Source organism: Onychostruthus taczanowskii, unplaced genomic scaffold (assembly GCF_017590055.1).
Source record: "Onychostruthus taczanowskii isolate IOZ18803 unplaced genomic scaffold, ASM1759005v1 scaffold28, whole genome shotgun sequence".
NCBI classification, from domain to species: Eukaryota; Metazoa; Chordata; class Aves; order Passeriformes; family Passeridae; genus Onychostruthus; species Onychostruthus taczanowskii.
Genome location: NW_024500128.1, coordinates 7,604,152 through 7,629,331, shown reverse-complemented (window position 1 = coordinate 7,629,331; position 25,180 = coordinate 7,604,152). Strand labels below are relative to the sequence as shown.

Sequence of the window (25,180 nt, the reverse complement as noted above, 5' to 3'; positions counted from 1 at the left end):
ACCAAGCAAGGCTCCAGTTCCTGCTCTACCAGGAGTGAGCAGAGTGGCCACAGGGTGGCCACAGCCTGGTCAGCAGGGTTTGCAGAGAGATATTTGTGTCCAAGGCCATTTTTTGGACTTATGTCTTTCTTGTATTCTGAGGGTACATTTAATTTATGGCTGTAGAGGCGGGAAAGAAATCCATCATCCAATTTATGGCTGTAGAGGTGGGAAAGAAATCCAGCATCCAGAAACATGAGCAAAGGATGGCAAAGGAGGATGTGCCAGGTGCCAGAAAACCTATTGAACAGAGTTTTACTCAGAAAAATATACCTACAAATCTGAAACTTAGAGAGGCAGCTTTCACTATCCAGATACTTTTTGACATCCCTAGGTATAATTCTAATTATAGAGCCTTTCAGACTTGTGTGGCAGAAGTGGATTAAAGTTAAATAGTCTGCTCAAACTGCCAGAGGCTTCACAGCTAAGCAATGAATTCCTCTATTTCTGATTTTATTATTGGGGTATGACTTTTTTTTCCCTTGAGCTTATTGGAAATGGCATTTTTTTATTACACACTACCTTCAAATATATGGAAAGAAGTACTTCCTGATGTGTGAGTTTTCAGCTTACTGCAGTGAGCCAAATGGTTATGGTCTTGTCTTATCTCTTCAGAAATTAATAGCAGATGGGACAAGCCATGGCTAAAAGCGACAGGCATTTATTAATACCAGAGTCTAGTTTCTAATGCCTGGTAGGTATTATAATGCCAATGAATTTCTTTCAGAGAAAAACATCCTTCAGCCTGTCCAGGTATTGAAACCTATTATTGAAGTGAGACAGCAGAATCAACTTACTTAAAGTTTCTAAAGAAAATCATGTGCAACAGTTAAACAAAAAATAACTTTATTTAATGATGAAGCCTGTTTATGTTGCCTTATATGTGTCCATCTCACAATGAGAAATAAATCACATCTAAATATCTAGTGAATTAAAAGCAAGCAACAGCTGCTAATGACTGGCCAGGTCTGGATATGCTTTTCTACTGATGCCAGAGTACTTAAAAGTTTATATACTTGTACATGTCATAAGTAATTAAAGCAATGAGATTTTTACAGTCAAAGACATCTGATTTCTCCTTGCCCTTTTTAGTATATAATTATTTTCCATTTTTATCCAGTGGAATTAAGACCCATTAAATACTAGGACAACTGCTCAGCATTTCTGCCACTCAGTGCAAAGGAAGACGATAAAAAGAGAGCATGTTTGTAGTAAAAGCAAGGATAGTCGGAATTAACTTTCATTTATAGACACAAACCTCTTGAAGTTTACCTATAGCCCAACACCAGAGATTAGTTCTCCTAGAGGATAAATCTGAATTACTGGGGAGGCATGTTTCCATGAGAAAAACCAAAAAGCCTAGGTAGATTAGGCTCCCTCTGCTGCAGTGAGTCCCCTTAGAACACTCCTCCTTCCTCCTCATAAGGTTCAGCCTTTTTCCTGAGTATTTTAGAATCTCTAGCCCAAAAACCTCTCCTGATGCATCAACCTAAATGAAAGGCTTTGAGATCAGCAGACCCAGCCCATAAGCAAGCAGTCCCCAGGGCACAGCTCACAAGGAGTAAGGAGGGGTCAGCTTAGGGCAACTGAGAAAAGCCCAGGTAGACAGGACAACAGAGACCAGATCAGCCAGTATCATGTGTTGGTGGAATGTGTTCCCTAGGAGCACCTTTCCTACCAGAGGGCTGGGAGACTCTCCAAATTCACTTCCAGAGACTTCAGCTGCGGTGCCTAAGGAATGGCAGATCCTTTTGAAAATCAGCCATGACTTTCTCTATCAGCTTGTCTCATGGAGTGTGGCATTTCATGTGGAAAAACTGCACTTGAGGAGGGAGCATTTGGATAACCAAGGTTTGGTCTGCAGGTGCCTGAAGGGGGGAGGGTGTAATAGCACAAGCAGAAACATCCTCTCTGATAGTGAAGATGAGTTTATGAGAGCAAGCATTTTGAATTTCATCTCTGTGGGTTTTTCCCAAGTAGTCAGACTGTTATTGTTGTTATTTATATTCATATAGCATCTAGTAGCCTGAGGTACTGCATTGAGTACTGCTCAGACTCAGTATTGGCTCTGTTAAGCCTCATGTGAAGCAGATTTGCCTTTGGGCCTGGTTCAATAGACACAAAAGTGTCTATCTGACTTAATCAACATGAAAAATTTTCTTTTAATTGCTGTGAGACTGCTGCTTGAGTGGGGCTACCTGCATAATTGTGTTTGTGATTAGGAATTCTGTTTATTTGGCAGAGCTGAACCAAAAATATCTTTCATTTTTTATTCTCACTCCCTCTGTGGTACTTTGACAAACATGAGAGAGAAACTTACATCTTCAGTGTGAACTGTCTTGTTGTATAACAGAGAAAATAAAAATATCAATAGTATTTTTATGCTCGGCCCAACTTTTTGGATTTTGAGCTGTTTGTCCATAATCCCTTTTTTCTGCAGCCCCTGGCTGCAAGTTCAGGAGCACTGGGTTACACAGCATAGGCAAAATGAGCAACACTTCTCTCTGCTGCAGTAGCTGACACTGTCAACTCCAACCTAAACAATTCTATGATTTTGTAGAATCCTCAAGCTCATGAGGCAAAAGAATGAGAGATAAAACAACAAAATGTGTGATCCTTGGAAAATATGAAAGGTCTAGCTTCTCCCTGCCTCTCTGCTTGGACTCCTTTTTGTCTTTCTGACATCTAGACAGCAGGATTGATAGATGAATATCTGACCTTGGTAAGAAGAAAGGAAAGCACAGAAAGATTGTGTGGTTTTGTGGTTAAGTTATCATTTAGGTAATTTAGTTTTTCTGAGCCTCCATCCTCATGAATAAAATAGACATAGAGGTCAGGGCAAGGGTAGTCCCTGTTGTCTGCAGGTTGTTCATGTGTGTTAATAACGTAGCCTTTATGCAATGACTTTTAGACGTGTTATGGTGTGTTTTCAGGATGTGCAGGGCCATCTCAGTGCTAAAGGCTGGAGTCAGCCAAGCAAGGCTATTACCATCCAACCCTGGCAAAGGAGCCAGGGTCTGTTTTTTGTCCCTGAGCCAGTGCAGGGCATGATTTGCATTAAAACAGCTAAGTCTCTTGCACTCTTTAACATCCACCCCCACAACTGTGGGGTGCTGGATGTCCTATCCCTGGAAACTTTGGAGATCAGGTTGAACGGGACTCTGAGCAACCTCATCTAGGTGGAGATGGCCCTGCTCACTGCAGGGCTTGGACTATAAAAGTCCCTTCCAACCCAAACTATTCTATGATAAGGCTGTAGTAAGGTTCAACCTTGACCAGAGGGCCCTGGCCTGTTCTTTGAGACCAAGACCTGAACATGCTATACACTTCATCTTGGACCTTCCCTTTACTTACTTCATCTTGGACCTTCCCTTTACTTTTAGTTTGGGTCTTTATTATTCAACTTTTTTTTTTTTTTCAGCTGTTGTGTTTTTAATTAGCTGCTAATTCCTGGGAGTAGTTAGCCTCTGGCTATTTGGGGAGTTGGGGAGGGGGACAGGAAAGAAGGAATATCTTGCTTCAGGGTTTTTCTTGGTTGTATCAGTCTCCATTTATTCTTCAATTCTTTTAGGCTGACTGGAGGTAATGGTTCTTAGCATGCTTTATAAATCATTCTGCAGAGGATCTTGAGTGAGACTTTTATTTTATAAGTAAGGAGAAGTGGGCTTTTATCCCTGCAAAAGAGGTGACAAATTTACTGTAATTTCTTCTGGATTACTGCATTTGGGATAGAAGAAGTAATAGAAGAGTCAAAAATATTGGTCTTACAGCAAGTTCCAATTGCCCTACCTTCTCTTTTACTTGCTATAGAAGCATCAGAGTTATTTATGTTGAAAAGTAGCACTTTGATTTAATAGCACATCGGTAGGGGTGCTTGGAAGGACTTTAGAAGCTCACTTTGAAGAGTTGTGCCAGTCTGAAAACCTGAGCATAATGTTTTTGAGCTTTGGAAAAAGGTGAGTCTGCAGCCACATCAAATGCTGCAGCTCACCTCCATTTCTAGACCCTGCTAGAGCAAGACTCAGAGATGAGATTGCTTGCACAGGAGAGGAAAAAGGATTTGGTTACCGAGATTTCAAAGAGAAATGTTTATTCAGGCTGCTGGAAACTGGCACCCTGGCTCCTTGTCTCCTGTCGAGCTGGGATACCTGCCTCTCTTGCACAGGCTCTGAGTCTAGGCAGGGCTATCACAGGTCTGACTACAGTGGGCAGACTTGGCTTCACCAAAGCTGTGCTTCTCATAACATGGTGAAGCCACTGCAGAGAAAGCACAATGCTGACCTACAGCAATTTAAAATTTACTTGAAATGAATGATCATCATGTGGATTTGAATGCCTGTTCCATGGGGATCATGTTGAATCTATTTAATCCCCAAAACAGCAGAGGGAAAAGTGTTGCACATCTCAAGAGACACTTTGCTAGCCCTGTTCACGCCCAGATTAACGATGAGAAATAACCACATTCATAGGTCATAGGAAGTGGTCTCTTTCCAACCACAGAGGCAGAGCAGAATGAACTGTGAAGACATTTTGGTTTTAACAAACGTGTAGCTGGGCTCAGCAGCCCTGTGTGTGCTGAGCATCACTGGGCTTCACCAGAAAGTCTGTGAAGAAATGATTGCATAGATGCTCTGCCATGGTCAGCACATGCATCTGTGGCGTGACTTCTCTTCTGTAGGCAGTCACAAATACTTAGTTTCCAGTTTTTGTACTTCTCTGTGCTGCTTGTGTGGAGAGGTATAAAAGTCCTGTTAAGTACAGACATGTGCCTATTTTCTTGTGAGATAAAATGAGAGACCAGGTGATCAAGCAAGCAGTTGTAACAGTGGCTATGCCTTTGACTCCTCAGTTTTGAACCTTGAAAGAATGGAGTCATTTTACCAGGAGCACCATACAGTGCTGTAAAATCCAGGCTGTTCTGTGTGCTCCCCTGGAATCAGCATCCTCTCTCTAAAAACTTGCAAGGTTTCAATAAAGATGGGAATTCACTGATATTTTTTCCCCTTGAACACCTCTCTGCCATGGAGCATCTCAGGAAATTAGATGCCCAAAGATGCCAGAAACACTTCTGTGGTGCAGGGCGCTTCATGACATTTCACCAGTAATGGTATTCCCTCTTTTTGGTTTTTGTTTTCTTGAAGGATGCGTGCTTGTGGTGTCTGTCATCGAACAGCTTGCACAGTGGCACAACAGTACAGTAAAGGCAGCTGTGGAGAGACTGTGTGACTACATACCTGGTAAGTACCAAATAATGTGCCATATGTCGCGTTGGTGCTGATGTATTTCCCTGTTAATTAAAAATTCGCATGGGAAGTCTGAAAAAGCTTTATCCACCTCTTGTGCAGTACCTCAAATGTGTGTATCTGGGAGATAGCAAGTTGCTATTTACAGGGAACATGTCTTCAATTAGATTCAAAGCTGGGGTTTTGTCCCAAAAGTTAGAGTGAATGGGGCTATATTAAGCCCCACAGACGTGAGCACCAACACATGCAGACCAGTTCCCTTCCTTTTTCTCCCCTTAGTCTCTTTGTTAGCAGCAATAAGAATAGATTCACTGTATGCCCCACCACTCCTCTTGCTTGTTGGTACAGGTCTTTATAGCAACAGTGAAGATGAAAATGTTTTCAGTGGGTATGGGAACTGCTATTTTAAAGTTTTAAAATGAGATGAGGCTGACAGGTGTAAGATGTGAGCACTTGAAGTGCACAGAAAAGCTACTGAAAAGTAATTGGTGATACAAATTTCAAAAGCAATATCTATTCCATGAGAATATATGTAAGACTCCCTTTTTTCTCCTCCTTATTTTATCTACCCAAAGGAGGTTGCAGCTCCAAAGGCACACCCCTAAATAGAGAGCAGTTTGAATGCCAGAATAGCTTTGTGCCTCACAGACCAATCCTATAACTATTTAAGTAGCTAGGTCTCACATTCATATCTTTTTAATGTTATTAATGTAAAAAGATGGCTTAGGACTCTTCATTAAAATGTCATTTTTATATGATTTCATGAATTGTGTCTCTGAGAAACCATCTCGTTCTGTAGACCCCAGTCTCACGGAGGATATATGTAGAATACTAATTCCCTCCTTTCCAAAGAAGGATTTCCCAAGGCAGAATGGGGCAGGGAGCTAATTGCTAGGACTCATTCATCGATAGAATGACTCTTATCTGATTTCTATTCCTAAGTCATATCCTCAGTGTTGTAAATTACAGGCACATAACCATGAAGTTGCAATTAGAAGCACTGATCCTGCTATTAAAACACAATTTTCTTCTTTAAATTATGACATGCTAGCTCTGTGTTCATGATTCACTCAGTGGACCTTGTTCTTCTGACATGTCAAGATATTTCTTTTCAGCTGCCATTCTTTACACACATAAAATCCTATTATCCCTTTAGTTGAATCTGTATAATCCAGTTACCTTCTGAGATGCATGGATATACCCAGTAGAAAAAAACCTGACCCTGAACTTGAAAGGAGTGAAAAATCCTATGGATTGTGTGGGAGCTGCAGTGTAACCTGATTTATCCTCTCCTGGGAGGTGAACACTGCAGCCCAGCAGGAATCAACAGTTTCCTCTTGCTGCTTGAAACAGCATTTCACATGAAGAGACAATTTCATTATTATGCACATGCCTACAATCCATAGCAAGAAAAACAACAACAAATTAATGGCATTGAGGCTTTTCCTAAGGCATAAAAACCTTAGAAAGTGGGTTTTTTGAGGGCATCCTATAATTCTGAGTCAGGTTTGGATCAAGCCTTCTGTAAAGTTATGTGATGTTCAAGAACAAAAAATGCTTAGAGAAAAAGAGAGAAAATTTCATTACCTGTCAGTCCCACTCAATCTCACAGGCTGTGCAGAAAACAGAACCACAGCTCATTTGTATGGAAATACTTGCAATGTGTGTAATTCAAGCAACATGGCAAATAGACCTATGACAATAAGAACAGTAATGTCACGAGTGAAGAAGGCTCTTGAGCAGAGAGAAAGGCCAGGTCTGGGGGAAGGGGCAGTATTTACAGTGTAAGAGGTGTTGTTAGCAAGAATGTATGTTTACCTGGATACTGACTGTCTGCTTGATTACACAGAGGTGTCTGATACCCAAAATGTGCCTTGAGACCCTCTGCCTCCAGCTTTGCCTCTGAGTCATGCTCTGCTTCTGTGTTGACCGCTGCTGTGTAAACACCTTAGAGCTCAAGTGCAAATGGCAGTGTGATAATAGCATCTTTTTGGCAAATATTTGTCCTCTGGGACTCAGCCAGTGTTTGCCTCAGCAGGACTATGAAGCTATAAGGAAAACCTTCCTGACTGTTCTTAGGGGATCTAAGGGATCTTTGGGAATCTCTTTTACCTGAAGCAAGTGTACTCTACATTTTCTCTGAATTTTCCAGCTTTTTTTTTTTTTGTTTAAGCTCTTTTTTTGCCCCTGAACACCCACAGTTATTCATAATTTTTCTCTTTCTCTCCCCCTGTTTTCTGACTTATACTGCTCTTCCTAACAGAGATTTCTCTTTGCAATATCCTCTCCTTGTGTGTGTTAGCAGAGCTGGAGATTTGTGAACACATGAATGCAACCTGGCTCCAATTGCAAGTCCTATAAACGCTGTATGTGGCTTTGGTCTTGGTGTTTTGTTGAAAGCCAAAGCCTGAATGGCATCTGAATCTTCCAAGAGGACTTTACATGCTCAGCGATAATTTAACATTATTACTATTCCTTTTACTTCCCATCACTTTTTACACCGTGGGGTAATTACACGTTAAGTTTCCTATATGCATTAAGGAAATAAATGTGACCAGCAAAACCTATATCAGCTCCCCAGAGATGATAGGCAGCCAAAGTCTGCTCTCTTCTCAGACACCAGGAGAAGTTACAGCAGCCAGCTGGTTCCTCCAGAGCCAAAAATGTTGTGGAAACCAGCTGGTTTGGGAAACTCCTAAGGAGACCATCGCTCGTGATGCACTGGGGAGGTGTTGGGGAAGCCAGCCACATTTGCCTGCAGGCTACCTTAGGGAGCCAGGTACCCCCCTGGCAAGCCTCATCAGAGGGTTTTCTAGTCAGCAGTGATGCCAAACACAGGGTTATTGATGTCTGCCACATCTTTCATTTTAGGTGAGCAAGAATAAAATCTAATTCTAGTCAGGAGACCAATTTTTACTTTCAGATTGCTTCTAAAGAGCCAATAGTGAGGAGTTATGTGGCAAAGGAGGCAAAGAAATGAAGTTAATAACTTGATTGAAATAAAACACCTGCCATGGAATAAGAAAAATCAACTACTGTAGTTACAGAAGCTGCCTGCAACACCATGAGTAGGAGGGTGTGCCTCTGATATGCCTTCCTGCTGCCAGTCCTCCTTTCTCAGGTGCAGGTTGCCAGCCTGGGTGGAGAGCAGCTGTGGGAGCAGGAGCACACCCATGGCCACCAGTGGAGTCCCTGCCACAGGATTTGTACCCTCCACACAGCAGAACTACCCACCCTGTATGCAGCAGCCCCCCAGCCCTGGGCGTGTCCAGCCTGGCACTGGTTAAAATGGAATATTCAGCCCAAAGACTGCTTTGGGTGTTTCTGTGTGTTTTCTCTGAGAAAGATGAGAATACTCTGTGCTTTCTTCCCCAGGTACAAATAGTTATCTGCCTGGGTAATGGAGGTACAAGAGAAAACTCTGAGGAGTTTGAGGAGCTGCAAGTTTGTTGTCACGGCACTTGTGTGAACCTGTCTCTTATGACATTTCACAGCACCACCCCAGCTGGAGCAAGGCCTGGCACCTCCTTTGCAGGATATGTGCATGGTTAACCAGCTCTAGTCTGCCCAGGCCAAGAAACAGGCAGTTTTCCTTCGTGGGACTGTCAGATCGTGCCCTGCCTGTAGTCACACCCCTGCTCTCCCTCAGTTTCTTTGCTTGGGTGCATGGATCCCCTGTTATTTTACAACAGTGCCTTAAAGGACTCTCTGATGAGCTGTCTTATCGATGACATGCTTCACACATATTAAGGAAACCACCTGAGCCAGCATCCCAAAAAGGTACACAGCTGTGGACTGTGAAAGGAAGCCAAATGAAAAGTGTCAGGTATTTCTTTGAATGCAATTACTCCTGCACAACTCCTGCTCTACACAAAACATATTCTCTTAGCTCCACAAGCCTCCAGAAGCTCTGAGGCAGTTCTAGGAGTAGCATCAAGCCCAACATCACTTTCTGCACTTTGATTTATGAGTTTGTTTTCTTTCTTCTTTCAAACCTACTGAGATGTTTGTATAAACTGCTTAGAAGATTCTGTGGCATGCACAATTTCTTCTGACTTTTCCATTATGACATATTGAGAAAAATTAACAAAAGCTAGTTTTCCTTTTTAGTCTTTATCATGTGACTTACCTAAAGCCAGGAGAGTTTTCGGCAATATTAGAAATTCAGATTTTCCCATTCTCTGATGCTACACTGAGGTCAGAGATTCACATGCCTTTCCCTAAGGTAAATTAGCATTCACCTTAATGAACCAACTGCTTCTGTATTTTGACTGCTATGAAACAAGTTTCACCATGTTCAATTACTTTAAAAAAATTTAAAAATTATGTTTTCTAGAAAAACTGCAAGGTTTCTGTTATGTGCTTGCTGAACTTTATGGACCACACATTGCTGAACTGTAAGTATTGCTGTGTCCTCTCAGATTTTTGCTTAGTTTGTTCTTGACACGTACAGATGTGCTGTCACGTTGAAGTGGAGGGATTTCCGTCCTAAAATCACATTATTTTTAAAGCAGAGATGTTTCACAGTGATTCTGGTTTGGCATTTGGCACATCTATTCCTGAGTGAATAAACACAGGCTGCCACTGGTAACCATTTTGATATGCCATTTAAATCTCAGATCGGGCCCACCTGATATAATTATCTTTTGAAATTCAGATCATTTGGCTGAGGGAGGAATCTGAATAACCTGTGTGTGTGAGACAGGTTCTATAAAATCGCATCGTTGTTGCTTGGCTCTTGCTTTCCATTCTACCTTTAATCAGGCTTTCTAATTGTCAGCCCCTACATGCTCTCAACCCTGACCTTGATATACACTCTTGGGGAAGCCTACTATTTAATCTAAGTGATTAAAAAAATAAAATGTAGGTCATTTTATTCCTCTTTGAAAGTTCTTAGTTTAATTAACAGAGCTTTTACTAGACCTTCTTCTTCCCTAGGGCTTTTATTTTTGTTTTTAAAACTAGCCAAGGGACTGCAAAGTGCTTACAGGACTAAGAAATACTGTAATCAAACATTTTAATTTAATTCCTAATTAGCCCAGAGGTGTGTCCCAAAAAAGGAAGAAACAATCCTAGCACTCGTGCTTGGTGATTAAAGGTTAAGGATCTTTGAAGGATTTCTGGTTATGCTGTTGAGTTAATGATTGAACATTCATATGTGCCAAATTGCATATGCATTAACTTTAACCTTTAAATCTTTGTCAGGCTTATGATTGATTAAAAAACTAGAATAGTTATAATGCATTTGATTCAGGTGCTGCATGTAGAGCACAGTCCTTTTTCATCATCCTGGGTTCCAATTTTAAATGCTGAGTAGGATGTCGTGGCAGAAAATCATTAGAACCCAGCACTGTATTGAGCAGCGGTTATGGGCCATGGTGAAGTGAGCTGGGATTATTCTGTGGTGTGTTGGGAAGATTTAGCTTCCCATGGAAATAGCTTTTCCTTTCAAGAGCCCAGAAAAACATAATAGTCTTTGTTTATGCATAATTTCATTCAGCATAGACAGGGAAATGAATGCCGATGTGGTTTGCCATTCCTTGAGGCTGTGTAAACAGGATCCAGGACAACCACTTTGTCATCTCTACTCTCCTCCAAAGGTGGGTTTGTTTCCAAGTTTTCTTAAAACTATTGATTGTGGGATGTCTTTTAAACTGGAATTGAGCAGTTTGAAGCCTTCCACTTCATGTGCATTGTCTAGGAAATTAACATTTAGAGAATAGACATTCCTGAAAAATATCTGTTTGAACAAAAGGTGCATAACACACATTAGCTGTGTGGACCACCATCCACTGGGCTGAGGGTGTGTGGGAGTCACAGGGACAAATTCTCCTGTACCAGTCTGGATCAGAGAGGAAGAGTAAGGACTTTATTGTTAAGCAGTACAATAACCCAAAGCAGATACTCAGCTGAGGTCCATCTATGCCACCACGTTACCACGGCACAACAAGTGATCCCCACATTGCCTGATCTGCCGTGACAGCCTGCGTGGGCACAAGCTACCTGCTGCAAATGCAGGGCTATTTGACTTGGATTAGTCTGCAGTGCAAGAGGTTTAAGCTAATATGCGTTATCTTCTGCCACAGGCTGAAATCATATTTAATTACCACCACTTCTCTGATATACAGTTATTTGCTACAAAATTTGCACGTCCTTGACTGCATGTCCTAGACCTTTGCTATACTTGCACATGTACATATAGACATAGGTGTCTAAATATATGCTGTTTGTTTTGGGATTCTTTTGGTTGTGAGTAATTTTTTCCACCCCAGCCATCACGCACTTCCAGTCACTCTGTGAGTGATGAGGGTTGTTTGGTGGTGTTGAAAAGCAAGCCATTCACTTCAGCATCTATTTTTGGAAATCTTTTTCCCTGCATCTGGATGGAGAAAGACATGTTTGATTTCTAACAGTCTGCATGAGCTGTTTCACACAGGGTCTAGTCCAGCAGTCACTGAAATCAGGCAATCTTTTTATGGGCTTCAGTGACCTGCAGTTCACCTCCAAGATGGATTTAGTTCTGCCAATATTAAGGTCTGGGAAAACACTTGCCTTCCAAGAATGGCAGTAATATTTGGTTTATAGCAGGTGTGAGTCTATGCTCCACGATATGTCAACATAGAGATATATGGGTGTGCAACCGCACAGGGGTGAAAGAAGACGAGTGCAAGCAGCAGAGAGGGCCCCCACTAATTCAACTCAACCAGAATATTGCCCAAACTTCATCAAAGTGCCATCAGAAATCCCCCATCCTGAACTGAGGGTCAAAAGTGCAAGGCACTTCTTGAAGTGAAAGAGGATACAGGCAATGAAATGCACTGAAAGAGAGGAATGGGCTCACCATAGCTGCACAGTGAGTTAGGCTAAGGAGCTTGGAGAGAGTGGCTGTATAAATCAAGGTGGCTCCTGTGAAGAAATTAGAACACCTGTGTTGAAATGCTAGGCTTATCAGACAGAGAGGAAAGAATGCTACTCATGGGGTTGCTGTCACATCTTTGTGAGCTCTTACCCATCTCCCAGAGCAGGTGTAGGACCAAGGTGTTGCCTCCTTCCACCTCCAGCAACCGCTTCAGTGAATGCACTGTCCACAAGGAAAACGGCTGAATGTGGAGGGATTTGGTTTATTTTCTTTTAACAAAATTTGGACTCTTATTTGCATGGCCTGGAGACTGTCCCTCTGAGTAAGTGGCTCCCTTCCAAGCGGTAGTTAAACCCCTTTCTGTCAAGGTATTCTCAACAGGAATAAGGGAACTCTACCAACAAAACAATTTTTTTATACTGACTGTGCCCTTCTTTTGCCTCTTCTTTTGCCCCGAGAGAGCATAAGGAGGAAAAGAGCAGTGCTTGGAATTCATGCTCAAGTGGTTGATAAATTGCCCACAGTAACTCTGTGACTAGCCAGACTGAGTAAAGATGAATTATGGGTGAAAAAAATTAATATACAATCAGAGACACAGGTGCATAAAATGCCGTTTGTCTCGCATTTTCTTCTTTCGTTTGTAATTTGATTGATCACTTCAGTTTTATGAGTCTGCAAATGTTGGCGCAGTCCCCTGCTGAGTGTTTGAACAAGACTTTAATACTAATGACTGTTCTGTTCAACTCTATTGATTTTCAGGTACTTCATTTATTCATTTAGACTTTTGGATGCCCATTTTCCCAGAATTAGTATCATATTTGTACTGGCAAAAGGAGTGAAAGAAATAGCGTTACCTGTCCTTCAAAGGCAGTGTAATGCTCAAGTTTTAATTACCTCTAAATAAAAGATTGGAAAGTGGAAAATATCAACATGCTTTTTCCGTTCATTAGTTTATTTTCTTCTGTTTGTGCACAGTTGCTTTACTGAGGATTTGTATTTTGAGGAAGAGCCCCTGCTTCAGAGGCCTTTCAAACTGTCTTCTTAATGGAGACACTGTAATCTGTGTAAATGATACGTGCATCATTTTACATACTTCCCTGGTCTCTGACAAATTAGCCCAATTTTTTTTTTTTTTTTTTTTTTTTGCCAAGCTGCCTGGAGCTATTAGCACTCTGTGATTATTCTGGAAGACTTTGCTCTAATTATGAGTAAAAAATATTACTCTGTTCACATGGAACTCGGTGTTCTCAGCACGGAGCTGGAGGAGAAGGGCATCCAGCCTGGGCAAGGGCAGCACCCTGTTGCTGGGGCTTGGGAAAGGTGGGCTGCTCTGCTGGGAAGCTGTTCCAGGAGCAGACCTCTGATGCTGGTGGGGAAGATTGGAAGGGGCCCTTGCAGCTCCTGGATCACCAACATGACTGTACAACCAGATGTCCCTCGTAATGGGTTCTGTGAGCCCCTTCTTGCCACCAGTGGCTTGTAGAGCAGAGTAAAGTTTCTCCTCTGCCCTTTAGTATGAGGGTGGCAACACTGGGGTCTCCTTCAAGTAAAGAGACAAACTTATAGGGTACATCAGAAGTGAAGGGTTACTAAAGGTGGCTGAAAAGTGGATGGTATCTGAAGCTGCTGTAAAATGCTTTGTAGTTTCTTGTAATGCACTTTGTAGTTCAAGCCACATCAACAACAGATATTCTAAGATTGGCTGCAGCATCACTCTAAAAGACTGACAGTAGTACAGGCATCCAAGATAGCTGGTTTAGGATGACTGGATGATGTTTTAGCCAAAAATGTTTATCAGCTCATATGCTGGAGGGCTTTCTGCAGTAGGTTGTGTAATACAGGGATGTTCTTTCAGTGAGTGAAAAGGGCTGAAATAGGGTGAAGAGTTTTATGTAGTGCCTACCAAGATTCCTTTCTGGCCCTGGGAACAAACAGTTTTGCAGGAGATTATTCTCATCAAGCTCTAGATTGTTTTAAGCCAGCTGGCCTGTTTGGTTAAATGGCAATTCTTTAATTGATTTGTTGGGGCCAGAATAATGGCTTGACTTCAGCACTGTGGTCGTGCTCTAGCAATCACTAAAACAGTCTGTGTTAGAAGTTTGTACTCCATCTTTCTGCCTTTCAGGGTGCTTCTTCTGCTTCCCATCACTTTTATGCTCCAGATTATCAGAGACCTTTCAGGTGCATATTTTGTCCTAAACTCCATCAATAGGATTTTGGTGGAAGTCATTTTTCATCAGCAAAAATATATATATTTATGCTCTTAAAATTTTATCTTACCAAAATAAGCATCACTGCCACAAGCACTCATGCTGGTTTGTGTACCCTCTATCAAGTCTTTTACTGACTTTCTAAAAAACCACATCCCTCGTGGGTGTTACTGTGGTCAGCATGCTCTTTGACAAAGTAGGAGCCAACTAATTCTGGGTAGAAAAAAGAAACCCATTGGGGTTTAGTAAAATGAAAACACTTCTGCTGATATCTCTCATTTATCTGAGCTTCCTCCTTGGAGGTGAGACAGAACCAAACTCCAGGGTGGGAGTGCTTCTGCATTCTTAGTTAAGAGCAGGCTGCCAGTCCAAAGTAAACCTCGTGACTAGGACTTGTTTCCTTCTTTTGAGACCACAAGCAGTAAAGCAAACAGCATCTGGGAGGTATGCTAGGTCCTGTGGAGCAAGATGCCTTCCTTTTACCCTTTGTTCTTGGAAACAGGTAAAGCCTACTGAAATGTGAGTTTCTGCTGCAGCCAGAACTGAGCCCTGAAGAAACTACCTATAGACAGGTAATAGCAGAAGGCACAGTTTGAGTGCTCGTTCCTCCTCTTTTACTTGTTTCTCTTCATTTCCTCTGCTCCTCTTCAGCGGCAGAAAATAAAATAAAATAAAATAAAATAAAATAAAATAAAATAAAATAAAATAAAATAAAATAAAATAAAATAAAATAAAATAAAATAAAATAAAATAATAAACAAACGCTACCCCAACTGAAAACCCGAACAACCCCAAAAAGCCAAACCATACAATCCTAACATTCCACCAAATAAATCCAAAGGAAATAAGGTGGCATGGGATTTGCAAGGTGGTGCATGCAGCTGTGCCATGCCAATGTAGAAGCTGCCTCTGGCAGGACCCTAGAAAACAAGCAGGCATAGAGATATTTGGGGTGGAAAGGTGGCAGACAAAAGTATGAGGACAAAGAAGCATTGCTCATTAACAAATCCCACTTTCAGCTGTGCTATTTGACAAGCTTTGCAGAATTTTGCTATCTTGCTACTCCTGGTTAAAGGATGATGAAAATGAGTTAGAAGGAAACTTGGAGTGTTTTGTAAATATCTGGTCTCCTGGGAAAAAGCTGGCTAACAAGGATGATAAATGAGAGAGAATTAGAGTTGGTTTGTGCATTTGTTTACAATGAGAAATACATCTGTTTGCCAAAGAAGAAATCATTACTGGGAACACGTGCTCTCTGCGGAGAACACTGAAAGAAGGTAGTGAATGAAATCCCAGTGACACCCCGCCCTCAGCCCCATCCACGGCTGGATATCTTGTGCACACAGGGTGGCAGGGCTGCTCCAGTTGGGGTGGATGGTGCTGGCTGCACCCCAGGACTCATCCATCAGCTGCTGAAGCCTAGGGAAGCCCCTCCTTGGTGGTGTTCTCATGCCATGGGAAAGAGAGGAGGCTCCTTGCTAGCCAAGGTGCAGCAGGGGAGGTTGTATGGGTGGTATAGCCTTCAGTGGCAGGCTTGACATGCTGGGGTCAGCCAGGGATTACAGGTGACCCATGAAACCAGAAGTGTTTTCTTCCTGGTGGGTGTTTCAGCTGCCAGTCTTCCACAGTCCAACCTGAAGTCTTGGCTGAAGGAACTTGTAAAGTGAGAGAAGGTGTCAACTTTAGTGCTTCAGAGAGAGCATTTTCTACACACAAGGACATTCCAGCCTTTTCCTCCCTTGTTTTCTGCTTTCTGAGTACAATATTCCTGTAACTTTCAGAATCATGCACTTCTCATGTGCTGCTGCTGTGAGCAAGAAAGGTCTCTCCTACCCTGGCCAGCAGAAAAGGATTGATAAATCCTACCTCTCTGGGAATTTTCCTTCTATTATACTCGATTTCAAGCCATTTTTCACATCTGCCTCTCAAGTAATTTTATTGTAGAAATGACAGCAGCTGGTATTGTACAACATAACTATGGCAAACGTAAGATGCATGATTGGTTTTGGGGACAGAAGTTGCCCAGGGGGACAAAACTAGAAAACAACGTCTTGGCTCATTGCTAGTTTCTCTCATCTATTTGTGACATACCCTGATTTTTAGAAGACTATAGACACCATGAATTAAACATATATTAACTACATATATTAATGTGACACATATATTAAAACCCAGCAGCTTAGAAGCCTGTGTTCCTTGCTGCTTATGCTTATTCATCCGTATCCCTTTGTGTTGTTCACCATAAATTTTTGACCCTTGAATATCACGGTTAATTAATTTGCTTTGATCACTGCCTAAATCAATGATAATGGCATGCTAAATTTTATCCCCAGCACAAAAATGCTGGCAATGATTACTTTAAATACAAATTAAGTCTGCTTTAATATTCTAATCTGGCATGCCGCTGTTCAGTAAGGTGCCATCACATGAGGGACATTTTCTTTTTTTTCCAAGTGCTGTAATAATAGCATTTGCTGAAGCATCCCTATTTTCCCGCTTGCTGAGTTCCTGCAGTTCTGTCCAGATAAATATAAACTTGTGCTGACTTCACCTCGGAGCCCTCAGACTCAGTTGATGTTAGGCTGGCAGTAATGTCCTTAGGCTGGGCTGTAGGAGGGACTGATAGCAGGTCATTTTCAGACAGAACAGTTTGCCCCCACTAACAGTTTTGAGCAGAAACTAGGTGCTAATGTGTTTGTGATATTCTGGATTTTTTTTCCCATTTGAAACATTTTCCAAAATAATTGATTTTTATCTTATTTTTTATTTTAAGGTTGGGGTTTTTTTGCCAGTTCTCAAAGCCTGCAGACCACAAGTAGTTATTCCGGCTGAAAGGGAGCAAACAGGCAGTGCTTTCAGCCTTCATCATGCTGAATGCTGAGGGGAAGGACAGAGGCCATCACTTAGTAATGTCACATATAATATCTCACAGATATGGCTGTTTTCAAAGGTGGCCTAATAAATGCAGCACAACATATGGGAATCATCATCACTGAGATACAAGAATATTGTCCTGAATTGAAAATGGAGCAGCAAGGGGGAGTACACTGGCGTTACCTCGGCCATTCCAGCTCCTCTGACTGTCTCTTCTCTTATTTATTTTCCTAAACTGGAGTTGTGAGAACTTCCTTTCTTATGGAAAGATATGTCCAAATTTAGAAAGTTTGTTCGTCAGAGTTGTTAAACAGTTGTTAAATATTTTGGATGGCATAAGCGTATCTGGGGCATTGCTTCACCTCCATAACTGGGAAGAATCTTTGTGACAGGAGAAACAGTGTGATCTTTCTGTGCTGTGACACAAGAAAAATTTCTTAAGGCCAGGTCAGCATTTAATGCACAGTGCAGAAACAGCGGCCACTTATTGCCCACGCCTCAACGCTTCCCCAGGCAGCACCCAGGGCTGTGGACCACATGGGCTGCAAAGATGTATTTGCTGAGGTTTTTGCAATGGCAGAGCCTTGAGGAAAGCTTGGAGAGCAGGACCATGGCAGTGTTTGGCAGTTCTGGCCATGGCAAGCAGCCGTCAGGGTGTATGTGACCTTGCTGGCACCACACATGGCACATGTGTCCTCCTGCTGCCAGCAGAGCTGTCCTTGGCTGTTACTCACACTCATGGATGGTGCCCCTTGCACAAATTTTCCTCTGCTCCTTCAAAGAGCTTGTGTGCAAAGGAATTTCAGGATTTATTTGTCTATCACTAGTAGCTGACTTATTTCTAACCCATGGCCTTATGATGGCCAACCTGATGCCTCTCCAAGACCTTTTCTTGGAATGGTTCTCCTACTTTTTCTTTCTATGGAGGTATAAGTATCCACATTGTGGAGGTATCCCAAAATGCCTCTTCAGCACAAGTTGGCACAGACCCACCAGAAAAACTATCTTGCCAATGTCAGCAAGCGCTTGCTCTCCAGGTCAGGTATTTCCAGAACAAAAAGCTAACCTTCCTGGATCCTAAGCAGGGGATTTTCCTTCCAAAATCTGTTCCCTGCTGTGTACCTTCCTGCATGCCACACTCCCCTGCCAGGATGAACCTCAGCTGAGTATAACCCTTATCCATGCAGGAGCAAATGTTTCCTCTGTACCCTCCCACAGCAAGTCAGACTGATGTTACGTGAGTAATGCTCTTTTAGCCTTTTAATGGATGAGTTTTCCTTCAGGAGGAGTCACTAGAGAAGTATGTCCTCTGCAGCTCACACAGTGCAGTCAGGATATGAATTTCAGCTCTTCAGCTGATCTGGACTTTTCCTTGGGAAATAAATGATGCCCTGGAGCAAAATAAATGAACTCTTGCTACTGGAGTTTCATAGAAGGTGACTGGATAATTGATTGTTAGTCCAATAAAAAGTAACTGATGAGGAGTTTGTGGACTCATACATCATTTCTGTGCTGTGACTGATATTAAAATAGAAAAAAATGGTAGGAAATGGGGAGAAAAGTTGGTAGGATACTGTGAGGCTGATCTGGTTGTTTTTCATTTTGTTCTTGCTCTCCTAGGTGGGACTGAGTGTTGCAATAAGAAAAGCAAAAAGAATTATGAAGACTTCCAAGGACTTGGTAAGAAATCAATGGCATTAGGGTGTTTTACTCTGTACTGGCATTTTATCAGGAGTGAGTCCTTGTTTGTTTTGTCTGACTGTGAATCCTCCTGATTAGCACTGAATTGGATGCTGACTCACTTTTCTTGATACAGGATCTGCTCTATCAGGTGACACTGGAAGAAAGAGAGGGAGAAATAAGAGAAAACTATGAAAGTATGGGGAGAGCTTAAAAAATAATGAAAAATGTAGCTACCTTGTAGCTGTATGTAAGTGGGTGCCTCATGAACTGACCCATTACCTCAGAGTAGAGCAACTGCACTTTGGGGCTGTCTGAAACTCAAGCAGTGGCCTGAATGCAAATTCTGCATATTTTTCCTGTATTTATGAGTTGCTGCCTTTGTCTCTAAAATTTGAAAAATGACATTTGAAATCTTTCTGCCTCCAAAAGTTCTCAGATTTGTAGAGGATCTCTAAAGGGTAGCAGGGAAGGGTAGCAGCTGTTATTCTAAGGTTCACTTAGGTGAGTCAGTTCAGCCCTAGAGTTTGCTTCCAGTTAAGTCACTTAATGCAGAGGAAATGCTTTAACTGTTTGTGAAGAAATTATTTATATTGCTTATTCCTGAATCCTTACTGTGATGCTAGTCACAAAAGTGAAAATTGAGGTGCCTAATTAGCCTTTGGGCAATTGCCAAATTACCAAGCCAGGAAAATAAACAAAGCACTGGAGAGACTGGCCTCAGCTCCCGCAGAACAGCAACCAGCAGGATCTCTTACTCATTTCCCTTCCTATTCGGTGCTGTGCTACTGATGGCTTCAAATTTCCACTCAAATTACATGAAATCTTTATTCTTCTCTCCCTGGAGCAAGTCCCCACATTAACACCTGTAACGAGATGCTCTGAGTCAAGCAGGTCCTCTCTGTGAGCTGGAGATAGGTGCAGGCATGGGGCTGGAGAGGGACTGGCACGGGGGTGTTGCCCTGTGGGATAAAATTCCTTTACTTCCTTGCACATGCTGCACCCTTGGCATATTGGGCTGAGTCCCTCACATAGCCAACCACATCCCACTTTCTTGGAACGGGCATGCCACATCCTTTCAGGCTGTCCTGGGTAAGTGGCATGGGTGCAGTAGGCTCTCCTATTTTGCCTTTCCTCTTGTGTATCCTCAAAACTGCTCAATGCCCCAATACCTCTCTCAATCTCCATTGGCCCTCAGCCCCTTCCTGCTCCTAGCTGCCTATTTGCCAGCAGGAAGGAAAAACAGGCTGGAAGCAGAAAGGTCACAGTTGGGTTTCAAAATATTTCCAAACCTTCTGCACAATGCAAGGTCAGCTCAAATTAAAACATGTATCATATGCTTGCTCAGCCTCTCCTGCCATTATTCCTAGTGTGCTTCCTGTAATGACCCTGGCTGAAACTTATTTTCAACCTGGAAAATAGAAAATAACATTTCTAGAGGCATTACTTCAGCTTGCAATTTCCCATTCACCCAGACTGAAGTTATTTTCAGATCCAGAAAAACAATGCAGTGAGAAACACAAAAGAGAATCTCTAGGAGGGAGCACAGTGTGAATCATGCTTGCTTAAGCCATGTCTCCCAGAAGAGCAGCATGTGATGAAAGAGTAAGGAAATCACCTGCACAGGCTCAAGGCTCCCAAATCATGATGCTACCTGCACAAGCAGATACACCTTAGTGAGAGCTGAATTGCTCTCACTGCCTGGGGAGAAGATTACCTGGCTGAGTGTGTGGGTGAGGAATCAGAAACATCTGGTAGGACATCCCTGCATAAATATCAGTGAAGAAAGAAAAACATTCATCTGGACTCTTTCATGCTCTGGCTCATGCTAGACCAAAAACTCAAATTAGATCTGTCAATTCTTCCCATATCTGCTCTTTTGGTTACTTTTGCTGCACTGTATGTTTGGGGAAAGCCTTCTGAAGAGGTTCTTGCAAGTTAACTGTCCCCATCTTGGCATGGCAGCTGTGTGTGACTGTGCATAAAAAAAGAGATGTTATGATGGCTGTTGTAACGAGAATGGGAGATCCATCTGGATCCCAGGATTTCACATTTACTTGGAATTTCTTAGGATCATTATGAGTTTGAAAAAAAGAAAAGTTATTCAGCAGATGTAGAAATGCAGTGAAAGCAGCTACAACTTCAAAAAATTAAAATAGATGTCTCCGTTCATTAAAAGGAGTGAGCCATCTCTAAGGCAGTGGCTTAAACCAAACACCAACAAGCATTAGAGGCTCACTGTTATTCTTTTTAGTAAAACCAATTAAAATAATTACAGAAATGTCATTAGGGAATGTTAACAGGCAATGAATAGGATATTAGTTTTATCAATCACTGGGAGCACCTCTAGCATTAACTCTTCTCGTGGGTGGAGAAGATACTAAGGGGCATCTTTGAGCAATAGCAATGAAAGAGTAGTGATTAGAGTTCTGGCATTTAATGAGAGCAGGCACCATTTGTACAATCCTTTCATGACAACAAGGTCCCTGCAAGTCACAGCCTGGCAGTGGGACAAGTGGGAAGCCATGGAGAGAGCATCCATAAGCTGATCCCCTGCCCACTCACCCATGTTACACAGGGGCAAGTAGCCCATCTTCTGTCAACAACTCATGCTGCAATTATAGCCTGTCTCTGCTGGGAAGGACCCGATAGTGCCTGGTCACACAAAGATTCCCTCCTTTTTTATACCTGTATTCCTTGCCTTTTGAGAGTAGCCCAAGGCAACCTCAAAGATCAGATGAGCCACTCTCCTGTACAATGCCAAGCAGAACTAAAGCATTACCTCCAGATCTCACTGTCCCACCTGGTGTGGGACTACAAAGGCTGTGGAGCCAGAGGCTGCTGGGTTTCGGAATGCTGCTGCAGCTGGTCCTCAGCAACAGCATTGCCAGGTCATCATCGTGCATCCACTCCCACCAAAGTTGGGCAGTCTTTGGGAATGTAGGATAACCTGCCTTTGAAATCAACGGAGAGCCAGTCAGCAAGAATTTTCAAAAGACTACCTCAGAAAAAGACAGGAAAGATTTTGTTCTGTTTACAGCAAAGGGTAAACTTTTAGCACAGCCTGTGAGCAGAATAAAAGGAGTTTTACTTATGTACTTATTTTTTGCAAGCCCTGTAGTTTGTCTTTCTGGTGCGGTTTTGACTACAGGTACCTTAACTTCAAAGGCTTTGCATACTGTGGCTTAGGCTGAAGTGAAAAACTGACAGCTCAGATAAAGACCCTGCAAATCTTAGTCTGATGGAAGGCTTAAAGTGTCTCTGGTGCTTCTATTGGCAGGATTAGTCCTGCATGAAGGAGAGAGGGAAGTGATTTCTTTCCTCTTTCCAGGAAGCGTAGATAGGTTTGTAAATCTCTTTGAGAAAACCTGCCATCCTGTATGTGCACCTTTCATGCTCTCTGCCCACCTGACCATACACACTGAGCAAAAAGGAGGCCTGTGTCCCAGCCACGCTGCAGGACACAGCCCTGAGGCAGCTAATAGCTTGAATACAGAGGTGCAGAGGGATAGGAACATGCAGAGGGCAACTGGAGGTGCAGCAGTGGGACCAGGTTGGTCTTTCAGCCTAAGGAAAGGCCCCACTTCCTTGGCTGCTTTTGGTTTTTTCTCCCCAGTTCTTCTGTGGTTGTGTTCTGGTTTCTCCTTTCACTCCCCAGTACCTCCTCCCCCTCCAAGCTACTGTGACTAAAGCTTTGTCATATGAGTGTGTTGGACAGAGCTGAAGAAAGTTAACTGGTGGTTTTTTTCATGTTTCTTTTCTCCTTGACCTTCCTTTTTCTTTTCTCCTTGATTTCACTTTTGTCTTCTTCAGAAAGTGCACCATTGCAGCTCCTACTCCACTGCAGATATCTCCTCATTCTCCTCCTCCTTTTCATTGGTACCTGAGAAAGATACCACTCGTTTTCATCTTCACCTTGCTTCACCATGAAGTGCTGAGTGGGCACTTCAGCCACCAGCACAAATGTTGGCTGCAGTCTTTGTACTACGGGCTCTGTCCCCTCTCCACTAGCCCAGTTCTCCTCTCCACCCTGAGATCCTGGCTGCGGTGTATTTCTGTGCCTGACCTCCTGCTCTGGGCAGCGTGAGACCCTTATTTCCATTGCCCCTTGTTACCTGTCCAAGCAAACACCTTCCCTGGGGCTGCAAGGAAATGCCCCAGGCTTCTTGACCTCACTGCCTTGCTGTGCTGCCTCAAAGTTCTCCTTTGTCACTCAGAGCTGTGTACACTGGGGTTATAGACCCACGTGGTGTGTAATAACCTTCCACTGGCCTCTACTGAGCTGTATCCAAGCTTTACCTTCTGTTTCATGATGGGCACAGGTTGTAATATCATTAGGTTGAGGACTACCTTACTCTTTTTCTGTGCATATAAAGTATGTAACAAAGCAGTTGGTCCAAGGACAGAGCTTTCAAGTGCTGTGTCTGGATAAACAATTACCCTTCTTTGCATAAAGTTATGAGTATGCCCATCTGCTCATCTCTCCATATTTACATGGTAAATGTAGCCTCAATGAATACAGAGAACTGGGCTGAGCACCAATTAGCCTTCTGCATTTAGAGACCACTTGAGCACCCTCAGTGTTTCAAGACCAACTGAACTTACAGTGAAGCCACATGAGAAGCATGTTTGTGGGATTAATTGCCCATGCAACACAATTCATTAGGAATGTCTCTTTCAGCTTCTGAAGCTTCCTGGCTACCTGGAACATCAACTGGATTGGCCTAAGGCTATGGGCTACTAATCTTGAATGAGTTTTTTTAGCAGCAGCTGTCTTTTACATCTTACAGGTTTGGCCAAGATAAAATCTAGATTTCCAGGAAAAAATCTCATTTTAAAAAATTTAGGGTATTCTATGCAGAGTCTCGACCTTCTCATTTCTGCTCTTATTAGAGTTGTCCCTGGCCTTGGGCATGTAGAAACCAGACTCATGGCTCCAAGCATGTGGCTTTCACTAGATTTGCACTGTGTCAGGTGCCACCATGTTTACCAAACATGAGAACAGTAATTTTTACAAAGAATGAAAAAAAATTGGTTACATTAGAGAAGACAGAGAGAAGACTGGAACTTTTTCTTTCCTTTTTGAGTTTTACAGGTCTTTGAAAGCAAGAATATTTGGTTTGTAAAATGCTCAGCCTTAATCCTTGATTGCTGTGTCAGATCTAAATCCTCTGGCATATAGCATCCTTATTGGCATCATTGGATTTTTTTGATGTTTCTTGGCAGAAAATACATGGTTTAGCTCTGTAATTTACTGACACTGAATATCCCAAACTACACCACCTCTGTGAACTAAAGCATCCTTCTACTTTCATTTTTCTTCCTCTCCAGAAAAGCTTCATGGGCTTCTCAAGTGTATGTGCATTTCCTCTTCTGGCTAACCTGTGTGAGAAGATTACATAGTATGTATACATTTTCAGTACTTAATTAGAAATAGAACATGGTAAATTTGCTTCTTTTGAAAGTCATCCTTAGCTAACAAAGCTTCCCATATTTGGTTGTGTTGGTTTCCTTTATAAAACCACTGTCTAGGTAGTACAGAAGGAGTCTGCACAGAGTTCAGGTAAGCAGTAATCTTCACAGGGATCCTTGTGGTTGTTTTAGTGATTAAAACATTTGCTTAATTTTAGCACGTCCCAGAGCCCAAATATGTGACACTCTCACAGATGTGACATCTCCAAGAGGAAACTACCTTTCTCCTGAGATCTTCTGAGCCCAAGAAACTTCTTCACTTCATTTTTCACCCAGTTGTGGTGCCCATGTCTCAGTGCAGGAAGGCCACCAGCAGCTGCATAAGTCTGTGAGGAACCCAAATTTAATGTCAGTTGTGAAGCATAGAACAATCCCAAGGTGTTTAAGAAAGTCAGGTGGATGGCATCCAGGAAAAACAACTCATGACAGTGTTGACTCTGAGTCAGTTTCTAAGAAAGGCCAGGGACATGAGCTGGGTGATTACTCGTAAAGTGTATTTGTCGATGTACTCCAATGACTTGGAGGAATACTCAAGCAGGTCTAAGAATAAATCAGGATTATTAGCTGTATATTTGACTGATTCAACTGCCAAGACTAACTTCTAACCTATTTCTGCTCATTTAACTGAAACTGCAAATATCAGGAGTTTATTTGGAATGGCTTGATTGACATGAAAAATCTTGCAAGTGTGCTGAGTTGGAGCCCTGTGAGTTCAGACAGTGGAAAGGAATGAAATTGTATATCATATGTTTCATATGTTGGATTGCATATATTCAACTCAGATTTTCTGATCTCTCCCTCAT

The 25,180-nt window shown here is 42.3% G+C and overlaps 1 protein-coding gene across 1 annotated transcript in view; it reads left to right on the top strand.

The window, feature by feature from the left end:
- Positions 1 to 25,180, top strand: part of AOAH (acyloxyacyl hydrolase) — a 73,265-nt gene that overhangs the window by 8,921 nt on the left and 39,164 nt on the right. Inside the window, exons 3-7 of the mRNA XM_041407827.1 lie at positions 5,181 to 5,276; positions 9,619 to 9,679; positions 10,783 to 10,882; positions 18,846 to 18,905; positions 24,237 to 24,307. Of these exons, the coding sequence (XP_041263761.1) occupies positions 5,181 to 5,276; positions 9,619 to 9,679; positions 10,783 to 10,882; positions 18,846 to 18,905; positions 24,237 to 24,307 (388 nt within the window). The remainder of the gene's footprint in view (positions 1 to 5,180; positions 5,277 to 9,618; positions 9,680 to 10,782; positions 10,883 to 18,845; positions 18,906 to 24,236; positions 24,308 to 25,180) is intronic.